Here is a 14,197-nt window from a genome sequence, read left to right on the forward strand (position 1 = left end):
TGCCCCAGGTAGAACGCACTGTGAATTCTTGAACGTGGACAAACTGCTCTCCGTGATGGCCTCTGGGGACGGGAACTAGACCAGGACACGGGTGAGAGCCAGACTTTTCACTGTGTGCACATTTCGGTAGTTTGACTTCCCTCCAGTGTATGTACGTGTGCGTCCCTGGCCCTGGGAAGCAGGAGGCACGGCTGCAGGCCCCCGGCACCCGCGCGGGGCGCGCCCACGCCCCCTCGGCGCGCCCCGAGCCTCGGGTCGGCGCGTGGGTGAGCGAGGAGAGGGCTGTGCGGGACGGCGGCTGTCTCGCGGCTCGCGCGGCCACCGGGAGCTGCAGCCGCGGCCGGGAGAGGGTCGCGTCGGTCGCCGGCGCCCGGGGGACCGCGTGCCGGGGCTGGGAAGCAGCTCCGGGTTGCAGGGCGGGAATGCGCCCTTCCCCACCCCCGGCCCCCCGCCCACTCTCGGCTGCTGCGACGGAAGCAGGAACTTGGGAAGCACGAGCCCGCGGCCGGGAGGGAGCTGCGGAGCATCCCCGGCCGCTCCACCGAGAGCCTCGCGCTGAGTCGCCGCCGCCGTCCCGCAAGCGCGTCGGGCGCCCACGCACGGGCTGGGCCCAGAGGCTCCGGGGGACCCTCGGCGCCAGGTAGCGGCGCCCCGGCCCTCCCCCCCCTCGACCCACCCCGGGTGGCGTCGCCTCCGCTCCCGGTCCGGGGCGAGGCTGCGCCGCCCGCGCCGGAGCAGCGGGGACCGGGCCTGGGCGGGGAGGGCGGGCCCGGAGGGGCTGTGCGGGGCGGCCCGAGGCTCCCGCCGTGAGGGGCACCGGCCCCGCGTCGTCGTCAGCGCCGGCAGAGTAAGAGTGAGCGACGTGTGTTTCCTCGAAGGAAGGGAAATTGTCCCGTTTTTTTCCATTTATGATTTGGGCCCTGTATTCTTGTTCGAACCTACTAATTGTCTAGTTCTTTGCAGGGGGTGGGTGTGTTGAGGGTATTCCGCGAGTAGAGTGATTTCCGTGTTTGACTTAGTTCAGCACTCGTGTGTCTGACCACGGTGAGCAAGCATCAGAGCTCAGGCGCCTGCGCTCGCTCCCACCTGTATCCTTTCCCTCCATCTTTCAACAGGACTCAGCTTGACCTCAGACCTTCAAGGCCTAAATAATAAGGGCTTAGAAGGTTAATTTACCTAATTGCTGAGTATTTTTAAAGAGATAAACTCTTCAGTTCTTCTCACTGTCCAGGAGCTACAAAGATGTTGCATACTGAGAACACAGCTCCTACCCCATCCCCTGAGCCGAGTCCAGGTTTCCTTGCAAAAACTTCAGGAGAGATTCTGTCAGAAGCCATTCAAAGGAAAGTACTGGCCTGGGTTTCCTCTTCTGTTCCTGTTTTGTTTTCATTAGGGCGAGAAGAACAACTTGCAAAATGTGGCCACATAAAAAGTTAACTCCTGCCAGGATTCTTAACCTGGGGAGACCGTGGATAGTTCTCAGGAAGTCTGTGAACATAGGGGGAAAATTTATTTTTTTACTGATTTCTGATTGAAACGTAGCATTTCCGTTTAGAGGCATGTAGGCAAAAGCCATCATAGGGTTAAAGGTAGCTGTTTTTTGCCACCGGTAGAAAGTACTGATATTTTTATATCAAATTACTTATTGCACATATCTGCAAGTGTCACTTACATTCAGCACTGTTTCGAAATTACAGCAGTTATTGAACATACCGCCACTTGTTATTTAATAGATTGGGAAGCACATATAACACACAGCTGTTTTTAAGTAAAGAATGGGGATAATAATGGGATCTGTCTCATTGGGGTTCTCGTAAGGATTAAATGACATGTGTAAACTGCTTAGTGTAGAGACTGGCACGTGAGAAATACAAATGTTATTTATCATCTTATTGTTTGAAAAGTTGGACCTGACAGCAAGGTAGCTGTTAGATTCGGGCTCTATTCCCATATACAGGTAGCTTTGGTTTCTTGGTTTTTAAGCTATTCTGTTGTGTTTTACTTATTAAAGGATCTGTTTATGTTAGAGTTCACTCTTTGTGTTGTACAGCTTTATGGGTTTTGACAAGCATAAGGATAGGTGCGTATCGTTACAGTATCATATAGAATAGTGTCATCGCCAGAAAGATCTCCTGTGATTTTTTTTATTGTCAATGCAATTTTGCTTTTCCAGAATGTAATCTATTTGGAATTATACCTTTTCAGACTGACATCTTTCACTCAGCAAAAGACAATTAAGTTTTCTCTGTGTCTTTTTGTGGATTGATAGTTTATTTCTTTTTATTGCTGAATAACGTTCCTTTGTATGGATGTACCACAGTTTCTTTATCCATTCATCAATTGAAGGACATCTGGGTTGCTTCCAGTTTTGGGCAATTATCAATAAAGTTACTATAACTATTTGTATGCAGGCTTTTGGTTTTTTGCCCATTTTTAATTGGGTTGTTTGTTTTCTATCGCTAAATTTTAAGAGTTATTTGGTATATTTTGGCTACCAGCTCCTCACCAGATACATGTTTTGCAAATATTTTATCCCAGTCTGTGGGTTGTCTTTTTGTTCTGTTAACAGTGCCTTGCACAGAGAAGTTTTTAATTTTAATGAAATCCAACTTATCGGAGTTTTTTCTTCCATGGAGTGTGCTTTTAATGTTGTGTATAAAAAGTCATTGTCTATTTTAAGTTCACAAAGATATTCTCCTATGTTATAATCTAGGAGTTTGATAGTTCTGCATTTTTACATTTAGATCTATCTATTTTGAGTTAATTTTTGTGAAGGATGAAAGTGTTGTGGGGGGTTTTTTGCATGTAGGTGTCCAGTTATTCCAGCACCGGTTTTGAGAAGCCTGTCCTTTCCCTGTTGCCAAAGATCAGTTGACTGTCTTCGTGTGGGTCTGTTGCTGGGCTCTCCCTTCTGTTCCGCTGGTCTATTCATTTATTCGTTTACCACACGACACCGTCTTGGTTGTTGAAGTTGGGTAGCGTCAGTTCTCCGACTTGATTCTTCAGTGTTGTGTTGGCTCTTCTGGGCCTTTTTTGCATTTCCACGTAAACTACAGAATCGGTTTGTTGAGACCCACGAAATAACTTGCTGGATTTTGATTGGGATTGTGTTGAATCCATAGATCAAGCAGGGAAGAACTGACATGTTAACAATATTGATGAACATAGAATAGCTCTCCAATTATTTAGATTGCCTTTGATTTCTTTCATTAGATTTTTGTAGACTTATTTAGCAAAGGACTTTGATAATTATATTTCAATGTAACTGGCTCCTTTGTAATCCTTTATATTTCGTTTTATGCATTTTAAAATACGTCTCTCAGAAGAGATCCTAAACCTCACCTGGCTACCAAAGGGTTCATTAACTGCTCTTCCCCTCACCCCCCCCCCCCCAAAAAAAAAACCCTAAAGAAGCAGTAATTCTGCTCTAGGCTAGTGTTCAGTGAATAATTTGCATTCTGGAAATGTGGGGTGAGTGGGTGAGGACAATTTATGGTATTGCATTGACAGGCTAACATTTATTTATATTATTCCTAAAAGAACCAGCTTACCAATGGAGTTGGCATTATACATAGTGTGACTTTTGTGTTTTTAAGAATGTCAAAAAGAACACCTGCCCCTAAACTTTCCTTCAACTGAGCCATAATATCCTCCTGCTCACTGGCTAATGCCTAGAATTAGATTGTTAGGGTCACTTGCCTCTCTGGGTTGATACTTAAAGAGAAGAAGCAACAAGAAAAGCAGCCTCCTTTTCCTTATCTATAAAATGAGGGAAATGATAGCTTTTTTGCAGAGCTGGTATTAGAATCAAATAGGACAGTATATGTAAATTTATTAGAACATTGTCCGCCACCCAGTAGGGGATTAAAAACTCTTAATTGTTAACTATGAGAAAGGAAATATGCCCAAACCTTTTATCACTGCTTCATCGGTGACTAGAGATTTTGTGTCCTCTGTCCTTCTGGTTAGGAGAGGCAAGAAGAGGAAGGCTTCTAGAACTCAGAGACAGGCCTACTGTTTCCACCTCTTTCTTCACAGACACTTGTCAGCTTTTAGGTAGTGGTAGCATAGTATACGTGTTTGTTAGTGCATTGCCAAGTTTATAACAAAAGCTTGTCTCAAATCTATTCAGAGTGAAATGAATACAAATACTTGTTTATTTCTGCCCTATAAATTGCGAATCATTTACATTGACTTAAAGGAAATGAAATGTATCTTTTCTAGATTTGCTGAAAGAAATAAAACTTATGGATGATTTTTTTGTTGTTCTAGAGAGAAGTTCCATCATCTGTGCAATCTTCTTGAAGCAAACTGAGACCAGAGGGAGGCTTATCCTTGACCTTTGAGGACTAACACTATATTGAAATTTAAAATGTCTGGAGAAGAACGGACCTTGACCTACACTTCTGTGATCATTTGTTTCCTGACAGTGAGGCTGTCCACCTGTCATGATTGTCCTGCCCAGAGCCTGGAAGACGTTGTCATCGACATCCAGTCATCTCTTACTAAGGGAATCAGAGGCAATGAGCCCATACATACGTCAGCTCCAGAAGACTGCATTAATTCTTGCTGTTCAACAAAAAACATATCAGGTAAGGAGCAGCCCCTTGACGCCCCTTTATTCCACGTGCTTTGTGACGTAAGTAGCTGTTTGACATGGCTCAATAGTCTGTACTAGTGATTCTCAGTGGGATAGAAAGGTGGGTGAGAAACTCACCCAGGGAATGTTCCATGAGTGTGCCCTCCCCTCCCCTAAGCGGAGTCAAAGTTACTGATGACTGTGTGTAGCACTCAGGTGTGTGGGTATAAAAAAGTTGAGAACCATCGGTGGTAGGTTCTAACAGGCATCTAGGATATTGAAACAAAAATGCTCTTTCAATGCTTAGCTGCCATTGTTGTGGACTTTTGCAATACCATGTGATATTACAAAGAACATTTAAACAGAGAAAGGGAATTGAGACCCCCCAAAATGCCTAATTCATCCCGTAGGAAAATCAGCATTTGATTTTTAAGTGGAAACACAAAATCTCCATTTCGTCTCCCTTCCCTGGAGCCAGTGACATAAAGTGAGTCAGGAAGGAACTGGCCACTAATTGAAGCGTCTAGGACGCTAAGGGACAAGGGAAGTCATTTAGTCTGATCCATGCGTATGACACTGAAGGAAACTACGGCCACAGGTTTAAACCATTCCCCTGCATATTTCAGGCTCCAACCCTATTACCTGAAAAGAGAAATATATATCTAAGTGAAACAATGGTTGTTTTTCAGTTGTTTGTGTACTTGCCCCAATTCCCTAAATGAAAAAAAAAACAGAACCCTAAATTTACTGAGCACTAATGCATTGCTGGGGATAGGACGATAAGATGGATAAGGCCTTGCCCTCAGAGCCTAGGAGAGCTGGTGAATGCTGGACGACTGATTCTAACCTGACTTATTAGCCAACAAATCTTGTTTTCTCTTATATCTTCCTCTTTTTTTCTGTAATGGTTGTGGTTTCGGAAGGAAGGAAGGAAGGGTGGAAGGAAGGAAGGAAGGAGGAAGGTTTGGTCTTTGTCCCTGGTTTCTGGCGCAGAGCTCCTAAAACCCTTGGGATTTCCTGAGCGCAGGAACTCTTTTGTTGTGAGACTGCACGGGATTGAGGTCAAAGCCAACTCTAGGCCATGATAATTAGAAAAACTTCTATTGGACATAAGGGAAAGAGAAGCTAGAAATGAAAGTTAAGAGTGAAAAATGAGGAAGGAAGGAAAACAGAAAAGCAAAAATGACAAGGAAGAGGAGAAAGATTAAGAAAGAACCAAAAGAAGAATGGCAGTGATAAAAATAAGAAGTAGACTTCGCACTCCTTGCCCTACTCGGATTCTTTGTGGAAGGGGGCATGGGAGGTAGGAGGCTGAATCTGCTGGCGCTGCCTAAGAAAGCCGTGGCTTCACAGGTGTGTGAGATGCCCTCAGGATGCAAGGGTTATATGAAATCTTTAGGTTTGATCCATTTCTTGAGGCCCACCTCAACTGAGAGTTGTGTAAAGATTGCAAAGTCAGTATATTTTGGTGGATATTTTAGCAAACAGAAAGCTTATTTCTGAAGAATTAAGTGTACTATTAAAAATTGGTTTTGCCAAAATTACCTTAATTCAGGTTTTTAAACCTAATGTCTTTAAACATTGCTTCAGTTGACTGAGCTGAGGAAAAGGAAATGATTCAGACATCAGCACACAAGCAAACAAAAGCGTGTGTGTTGGATACCAGAGTAAATGAAGTTCTTCCTGCCTGCCGTACTCCCCAGAAAATCCTGTTTCAAAATAATGCTTATGAAACCTTTCGTTGCAGGGGACAAAGCATGTAACTTGATGATCTTCGACACTCGAAAAACAGCTAGACTACCCAACTGCTACCTATTTTTCTGTCCCAGTGAGGAAGCCTGTCCACTGAAACCAGCAAAGGGACTTAGGAGTTACAGGATAATCAGAGGTAAGAAGAACATTGCTCATTTTCTTTTGTGATTGGAATTATTTAAGGATATGGTTCATGTGAAAGATTTTCTACAGAGGAGTCCAAGTGAAATTGCCAGAAGGGGTCACCACAGGTAGAGGCACATTAGAAAAACCTCACGATTTAAAATTCAACTCTTAGCCCTGGCTGGTGTGGCTCAGTGGATTGAGCGAAGCGAAGCAAAGGGTCGCCAGTTCCTTCCCAGTCAGGGCACATGCCTGGGTTTTCAGGCCAGGTCCCCAGTAGGGACGCGTGAGAGGCAACCTCACATTGATGTTTCTCTCCCTTTCTTTCTCCCGCTCTTCCCCTCTCTCTAAAAAATAAATAAATAAATAAAATCTTTTTAAAATTCAACTTTTAAACCAAGCTACTTCTTTGCAGTGAAGGACCTCTGAACTATAGATTTTGTTTCGCTTTGTTTTTTACCTTCCTAAGATAAAAGGTGCACAGACTTTTCATGAAAACATTTGAAATGCCTGTTCAGAACAGTGTCAGCAGCACTGGAATAAGGGTACCGGTCTCCTGTTTTGAAAGGATTAAGACCTATACAAATATACAGAATTCTAGTATGTTTATCATTAGGTTAGAATTATTTTATAATCACATTATCTGAAATCATGCTCAGTGGATTTTGTTGTGTAGCCCTGGAGAGAACTTCATTCAAAAATATTAGTTGAGCGTCTACCGTGTGCCGCGTTCTGTGCAAAGCAGTGGAAATACAGTCTCCGTGCATATGGAACTTAGGTATTTGTTCAGATTACAGAAAGTGAACTAAATCATTTGGATATATATTGGGGGAGAATTTTTCAGATGAAATGCTTTCAGTATCAAATTTTCCTTGAAAGTTTTTGTCATTCTATCCTTGATTATTAATATTATTTTCTTTATTTAATAAACAAGTATTATTTAGTATCTTCTGCATGCCAAGCACTTTTTACACCCTAGGAGTACAAGGATACAACACTAAACATAGAAAAACAAACTCTCACTTCTGAAACTTATGTTTTAGAAGTGAGAGACAGAGATGAGAAATAAATACTCAAGAGCAAAATGCTATGCAGATGACTGGCTAAGACAATGCAATAGATAATCCCTGAGTGATAATTTCTGGGTTAGGTGATCAGAGGAAGCAACCCCTAAACTGAGATCTGAATGGTAAGGACCCAGATGTGAGATGGTAGGAAGGCCTTCCAGGCAGCGGAAGTAGCCTGTTTGAATATCCCAGCTGGCTGACTCTGAGTGAACCAAGTACTTAAAGAATGATATGCCAGAAGTAAGAAGGGTAGATCACAGAAAGCTTTGTGAGCCAGGGCAGAATGGGATGTTTTGTTTGTTTTTTTTATTATATTTTTATTTTTATTTTTTAAATTACTTTATTGTTGTTCAAGTACAGTTGTCTGCATTTACCCTCCACCATTACCCCCCCACCCCAGCCATCCCCACCTCCCTCCCCTGATTCCACCCCCCTTGGTTTTGTCCATGTGTCCTTTATGGTTATTCCTGAAAACCCTTCCCCCCCCCCCATTATCCACTCCCATCTCCCCTCTGGTTACTGTTAGAGTGTTCTTAATTTCAATGTCTCTGGTTATATTTTGCATGCTTGCCAGTTTATTTGAAGTGTGTAATGGGAAGCCATTGGAAGTTTTTAAGCAGTCAAGAAATGTGTTTTAAAGGTGACTTCTCAAAGCTCGCTGTGACTGCTATATGGGGAATGGACAATGACCCAGCAGCAAGAGGGGAGGTGGGAAGACAGGCTAGGAAGTAGGGGTGAGATCCACGTGAAAGGCCATAGCATGGTGGACCAGGAAGGTGGGAGAGGAGATGGAGAGAAGGAAACGGGCTGCTTCAGAGGTAGAGCTCCAGGACTTGCTGCTGGCAAGGATGTGGGGGACGAGGAAAAGAGAAGCATTGGGGCCAAGTCCTCATTTTTGTCTTGAGTGTCTAGATGGCTGGTGGCACCATCTACTGAGCTGAGGAAGATTTGAGGAGAGGCTTTAAAGTTGGCAGGGAAAGTACAGTCAAGGGCACCTGCTCAGGGTACCAGGGCACTGACTCTGCTTTGTCCCTTGGATGGGACCATGTCTGAGTTTTGCTCCTGGAGCAGGAAAACCAGATGTACAAAACATTCCCTTAAATAGATTACTTATAAATTCTTCCTAAATAGTGATGTGAACCCAACTATGAAGAGACTGACACACAAGACACAAAGTTGCAGTTTGCAAGATGGAAAAAAGTTCTGGAGACGGTGATGGTTGCCCAACAGTGTGAACACACTCAGTACCACTCACCTGTACGCTTAAAAAGGATCAAAGGGGTAGATTATGTGTGCATTTTACCACAATTCTTAAAAATAACATTTTTTTTTTCGGGTCCTAAATTTTTTTTTATTATTATTATTTTTTTAAATATATTTATTGATTATGCTATTACAGTTGTCCCATTTCCCCCCCCACTCCACTCCATCCTGCCCACCCCCCTCCCTCCCACATTCCCCCCCCATAGTTCATGTCCATGGGTCATACTTATAAGTTCTTTGGCTTCTACATTTCCTACACTATTTTTACCCTCCCCCTGTCTATTTTCCACCTATCATCTATGCTACTTATTCTCTGTACCTTTCCCCCCTCTCCCCCTCCCACTCCCTTATTGACAACCCTCATGTTCTAGTTGTTTGCCTAGTTTGTTCTCGTTTTTGTTTTAGGTGTGGTTGTTAATAACTGTGAGTTTGCTGTCAAAAAATAACAGTTTTTTAAAAGATTGTGACATAGAACAGATATGGCTTCTGAGAGTACTCAGAACCTTACCTTGCATGGACCGTGTCTTGTCTTCCTCCTTTTGGGGCTTCAGTGGCCAGGGTGGCTGCCCCTGCCCCTTCACTTCTCCTGCCTGTATGTGTATAGTCTTGGCCAGAAACACAGGGTACCTGCAGTGTGGTGTGGATATGGTTCTCGCTGTTCCTCCTTGGTCACCTGGAACGTTGCAGAGCCTGTCAGACACCTGGGGGGGTGTCCAGCAGGAACTGGATTTGCCAGTCTGAGCTTCCAAAGAGGTCAGGGCTCAGGACACGGAGTGGAGCACTTGCTCTTCTCCTTCAGGAGCTCCCGCCATGGGGAGGTTGGACCATCACCTTCCGCCTCTGTTATCCCTTCACACCCCCTCTGCTTCATTCTGTCCTTTCTTTACCGTGTCTGTCATCTATTTTACAATTCAGGCGGAATGTGTTAGCCCTCACATTCTGAGATGTGGCTCACTCGGTTGGCACGTCGTCCTGTGGACTGAAGGGTCACGGGTTTAATTCCCAGTCAGGGCACGTACCTAGGGTGTGGGTTTGGTTCCTGGTTGTGGCACATGCAAAAGGCAACCGATTGATGTTTCTCTCCCTCTCTCTCCCTTTCCCATCCCCTCTGAAATCAATGGGCGCTTGGGTGAGGATTTTAAAAAGAAAGCAGAATATTTTTTTAAAATACATAATTTTAATCCAGTAATTCTAGTTCCATAATATCTATGCTAAATAAACAATATTAAAACATGAAAAACCTCTTGGTGTGAAGCTTTTTATTATATAATTAGTCTAAAAAGAAAAAACTTATAAGCAACATAAATGTCCAATTGCCAAAGCGTGGTTGGATATAAAATAAAATATGATGAATACACATGAGGGAGTATGATGCAAACACTAAAAAATAAGTTGCAGGTGTAGAAATAAGCAAATTCCCCTAAATATCTGGTGAAAAACATTCAGTTGTTTTTCAATTACATGAAAAAAATGTTTTAACTTAAAGGTACACAGACATGTTAATAGTGGCTGGGACATGACGATAGAAATTATAGTTGAATTTGTTTTCATGTTCATAATACTTTGGTAATGTTGTTTCTGTTATAATGCATGTATAAAAAGGGAGGATGCGGTAAAGATTCTCTCCAGTGGAAATGAGAGAAAAGGGGACTTGGCTTGTGCATAAACCTTTTCAGGATTAGTGTAAAGGTAACGAAGTAGAATTAGAATCAAACAGTTCCTTTGGTGGCCACCAGGGGGTGTCATCAGCCCAGAGCAGGTGGATTAATAACTATATGCAAAGTGGTTCCAACCCTGGACCTGGTGAGCAGTGGACTGTTTCTATCTACAGTATGTTTACAAGTTGTGTGAATAATTCTCTTTATGCATCTACCCATGTTGATGGATTGAGATTACCCATAAAACTAAATTATCTGCCTCCTGTTTGGAGTGAAATTAAATAAGTGTTTGGTGATGTGTTTCTGGATGAACTCTATTTCCTTGACTAATATTTACAGACTGAAAGTTTGAAAGATGGCAGTATATTCTGTTCATTCTATGAAACCACTTAGCATGGCATCATTTAATTTTTTTCAGTTTGTGGGATATCATTTCTACCAAAGACTAGAATAAGGGAATTCTGAAGTAGAATACATTGGGAGTCCTTTCCTCAACTGGTTTTCAAGTAATAGTCAGTCCCTAAATTTTTTACTTAGTGAAGTCACTTAAAAATGGAGCTCAAAAGAGGGGTTGAGGGCATAGGGCTGTTTCCCAGCCCCCTGTGGCTCACCTGTCCGTGACCGTGAGGGAGAGAAAGCGCCACGCCCCAAAGGCAAACTTCAGTGGGTGAGGTCAGGGCAGCAGGTGTGCAGGCTCCCTGCGTGGTTCTAGGATCGCTGCCAGTGGATGAGCCTTATCAGGAATGGGCCTAGCCCTTTCTTTGCTTTATTTATGAGCTTGCAGTCTTGAGAAAGAAACAGCTGTTTTGCTCATTCTTGTCAGTAGCCTTATTTAAGTTCCGAGTTCACATAAATCACAGAGCATGTACTTCAGTCTTTTTTTAACTTGAAAATGAAATATGTTGAGTCCTGCTCTTTTTTAAAGTGTCTGATCCCACCTAAAAATAGTGCTCTTTATGGTCTGGCGGTGCGTCCATGAATACAGTATCACCTGCAGCAGATACTCCTCTTCAGCGTCGTTGAAGGAAAGGGGACTCCAGGCATCCAAACCCTATTTTAGAGTGAAGTACTATATCCTCGAGCGGGTGGCCACAGGCTGTTTTGGTCAAGGGCCAAATACTAAGTGTCGTATGCTTTTCAGGCCAGTGATTGAGGTTTCGTGGGTCAGATGGAATCCATCGTAATCACCTCTGTCCTTGTATTACGAAAGCAGTGATAGCAGTAGTTTCGTAAACTACTTACGAAAGCAGTTTACACCAATATGTAAACATGTGAGCATGGCTGTGTGCCAGTATAACTTTATGGACAAAGAAATTTGAATTTTGTGTCATTTTCATGTGTCACAAAATATTATTCTTCTTTTAATTTTTAAAAAAATTTTTATTTATTGCCTGATCCTCTGCCATGCATTCCTCTTCTCCTCTGTCCCCTCGCTCTAGGAATAAACCACAACATCTGGTGGAGAGACACTGTCATCCGGTCTGACTTAGCAATTTGTGTTTTTACATTTTGTATAAGTCTCAATGAAATGTCAAGTATCAACAGTGTGGGCACTTATTGAACAAACTGTTACATTTGTCTTTTTTAACCTACCTTATCAACTTGTCTCCCTTTCATTTCTTTACATTTTCAGATTTTCCATCATCAGGCAAAGCTGATTTGCCAAGCTCAGGAGTCACTCCCACACCCCCTCATCTCACAGGTTATTCAAAGCCTGCTGATGCCTTATGGAGAGGCACATTTTCTCAGAGGTCTGGAGCTTCAGAGCACTTGGAGAAGCTATTCAAGACTGATCCTGTGAGCACACGGTTCCCTGTTTATAAAGAAAAAGGCCATTCTCAGAGCTCACAGTTTTCCTCAGAACAGAAAATAGCTCATCTGCTGCCCGAAAATGTGACAACGTTCCCCGCTACAGAGGCTGATGCTTCTCGACGTAGCCTCCCTGCCACCCCAGAGCCCGCGCTTCTCTTCCCCACCAGTGCTCCAGCGATACCGTCTGTGACTCCTCAGCGGCAGGGGACCACCACAGCTCCGCCTGCAGGGACTGTCGCCTCTCAGCCTCCCACAGTCACTTCTACAGTTTTGACACATGCTGTGGTCACCCCTCAAGCTAACATGACTGTAACAGCAGTTCCAACTACCATCTTTCAGGTACCTACAGACTTGAAAGGCCTAGCAGAAACGGTGCCCTTCAGAGAGATGTCCAACCTAACTTTGATGGCAGAGGCCCATAACTCTGCTACAGGTCTTTTGCCCAATGTGGAGTCTTCTGCAAGTAAAACGGCTTCCCAGGAAAATGGGAAGACCAGTGCAGGCGGCTCCTCCCAGCGCAGTTTTCCAGAAAGTCAACACGGCCTTCCATTTGAAAAGTGGCTCCTCATGGGGACCCTGGTCTTTGGCGTTCTGTTCCTCGCGATAGGCCTCGTCCTCTTGGGTAGAATGTTCGTGGAGTCCCTGCGCAGGAAACGTTACTCGAGACTTGATTACTTGATCAATGGGATCTATGTTGACATGTAAGGACAAAGCTAGGTGTCTCATAATTCATGTAGCTCCTCGTAGTCCAAGCATTCTGAGTTTCTGCTAACTTGCTGATGTTAGGATTTTTGAAGTACTTAAGGCAGGCAAATGCCCCCTACCACTTCGTTTTTGCTTTGTTTTTTTGAAGGGGAAAGAAAACAAATCAGGTAATTTGTATGATATATCTCTAGAATATTAGCTGAAAGCAAAGCTCTACCTAAAGTAATAAAGTGCAATTGCCATATAAATTTGAAAAGTGACTGGCTTTTTGCAAAAAAAAAAAAAGGTTAGGAATTTTAGGCTCCAATTTCTAGTTCCAGATAAAGTCAAATATGTATGATATTAATTCTAATGGATTTACTTTCCCTTTTATATATATTTCAATAAAATTTATTCTAAATATATTTCCTTCCAATTAAATATTTGAATAAATCTTTTGTTACTCAGTAATTTTCTTGTAAGTCATATGTCCATCTGGATATCTTTCCATTTATTCCACTGGCAAAATGATTAAATGATGAAAATATGTGTTCTAAGTTAAAATGACAACCCCACTCCCCTTTTACCATCAATGAGCAAAGAGGTTCCTTTGGGAGAATTCCAGCAGAATATTAGCCTCCGTGGAGACAATGATAAGTCACTTCTGATAAATGGCCAAATCTATTGGGTTGGCCAAAAAGTTCATTTAATTTTTTCCCTACAATGGCTCTAGTAGTGCTTAGTTGTCTTTGATTTCATTCAAAACAATTTTATTTGATTGCATTGTGACAACTGTCATATCAGGGTGCATTTAAAAAAAACATCAAAATTGGTGAGTTTTTGTGCAGCCATTTTAATACTAGAGAGGGAATAAAATGCGCAACACTTTCAGTGTATTATGCTGTATTATTTCAAGAAAGGTAAAAACACAGCTGAAACAAAAAAAGATTTGTGCAGTGTGTGGATAAGGTGCTGTGACTGATCAAACACGTCAAAAGTGGTTTGCGGAGTTTCTTGGCACCATTGACATTTTGGCCAAATAATTCTTTGCTGTGGGGCTGTCTTACACACTGGGAGGTGTTTAGCAGCACCCCTGACCTCTACTCACGAGAAGCCAATAGCGGGAGTTAGCTGACATACTCAAAATAATCCAAATCAATAAAGCTATTGGTGAAAATGAAAAATATGTCTTTTATGGAAAAAACTAAATGCACCTTTTGGCCTTCCCAAAACTTTTCAATCTAGTTAACTTTAAAATA

At 42.9% G+C, this 14,197-nt stretch overlaps 1 protein-coding gene across 3 annotated transcripts; it reads left to right on the forward strand.

Moving 5' to 3' along the window:
- Window positions 1–13,834, forward strand: MANSC1 (MANSC domain containing 1). Of its 3 annotated transcripts, none has more exons than XM_024575602.4 (4): window positions 1–91; window positions 4,273–4,592; window positions 6,327–6,467; window positions 12,076–13,834. In XM_024575602.4, the coding sequence occupies exons 2-4, from the start codon at window positions 4,373–4,375 to the stop codon at window positions 12,957–12,959; spliced, it is 1,245 nt and encodes a 414-aa protein (XP_024431370.2). In that variant the 5' UTR covers window positions 1–91; window positions 4,273–4,372; the 3' UTR covers window positions 12,960–13,834. The 3 variants fall into 3 exon arrangements, with proteins under 3 accessions (XP_024431370.2, XP_053777773.1, XP_053777774.1); XM_053921798.2 differs by lacking the exon at window positions 1–91 and adding an exon at window positions 180–640; XM_053921799.1 differs by lacking the exon at window positions 1–91 and adding an exon at window positions 749–847.
- The last annotated feature ends 363 nt before the right edge of the window (window positions 13,835–14,197 follow it).

This window comes from Desmodus rotundus, chromosome 3 (genome assembly GCF_022682495.2).
Source record: "Desmodus rotundus isolate HL8 chromosome 3, HLdesRot8A.1, whole genome shotgun sequence".
Lineage (NCBI taxonomy): Eukaryota > Metazoa > Chordata > Mammalia > Chiroptera > Phyllostomidae > Desmodus > Desmodus rotundus.

Bases quoted from the DNA above. Each gene is read 5' to 3' on its own strand.
- MANSC1 (XM_024575602.4), top strand. From the start codon at position 4,373: ATGTCTGGAGAAGAACGGACCTTGACCTACACTTCTGTGATCATTTGT. The intron at 4,593-6,326 runs GTAAGGAGCAGC...CTTTCGTTGCAG, and splicing joins TTCAACAAAAAACATATCAG to GGGACAAAGCATGTAACTTG. The intron at 6,468-12,075 runs GTAAGAAGAACA...TTACATTTTCAG, and splicing joins GAGTTACAGGATAATCAGAG to ATTTTCCATCATCAGGCAAA.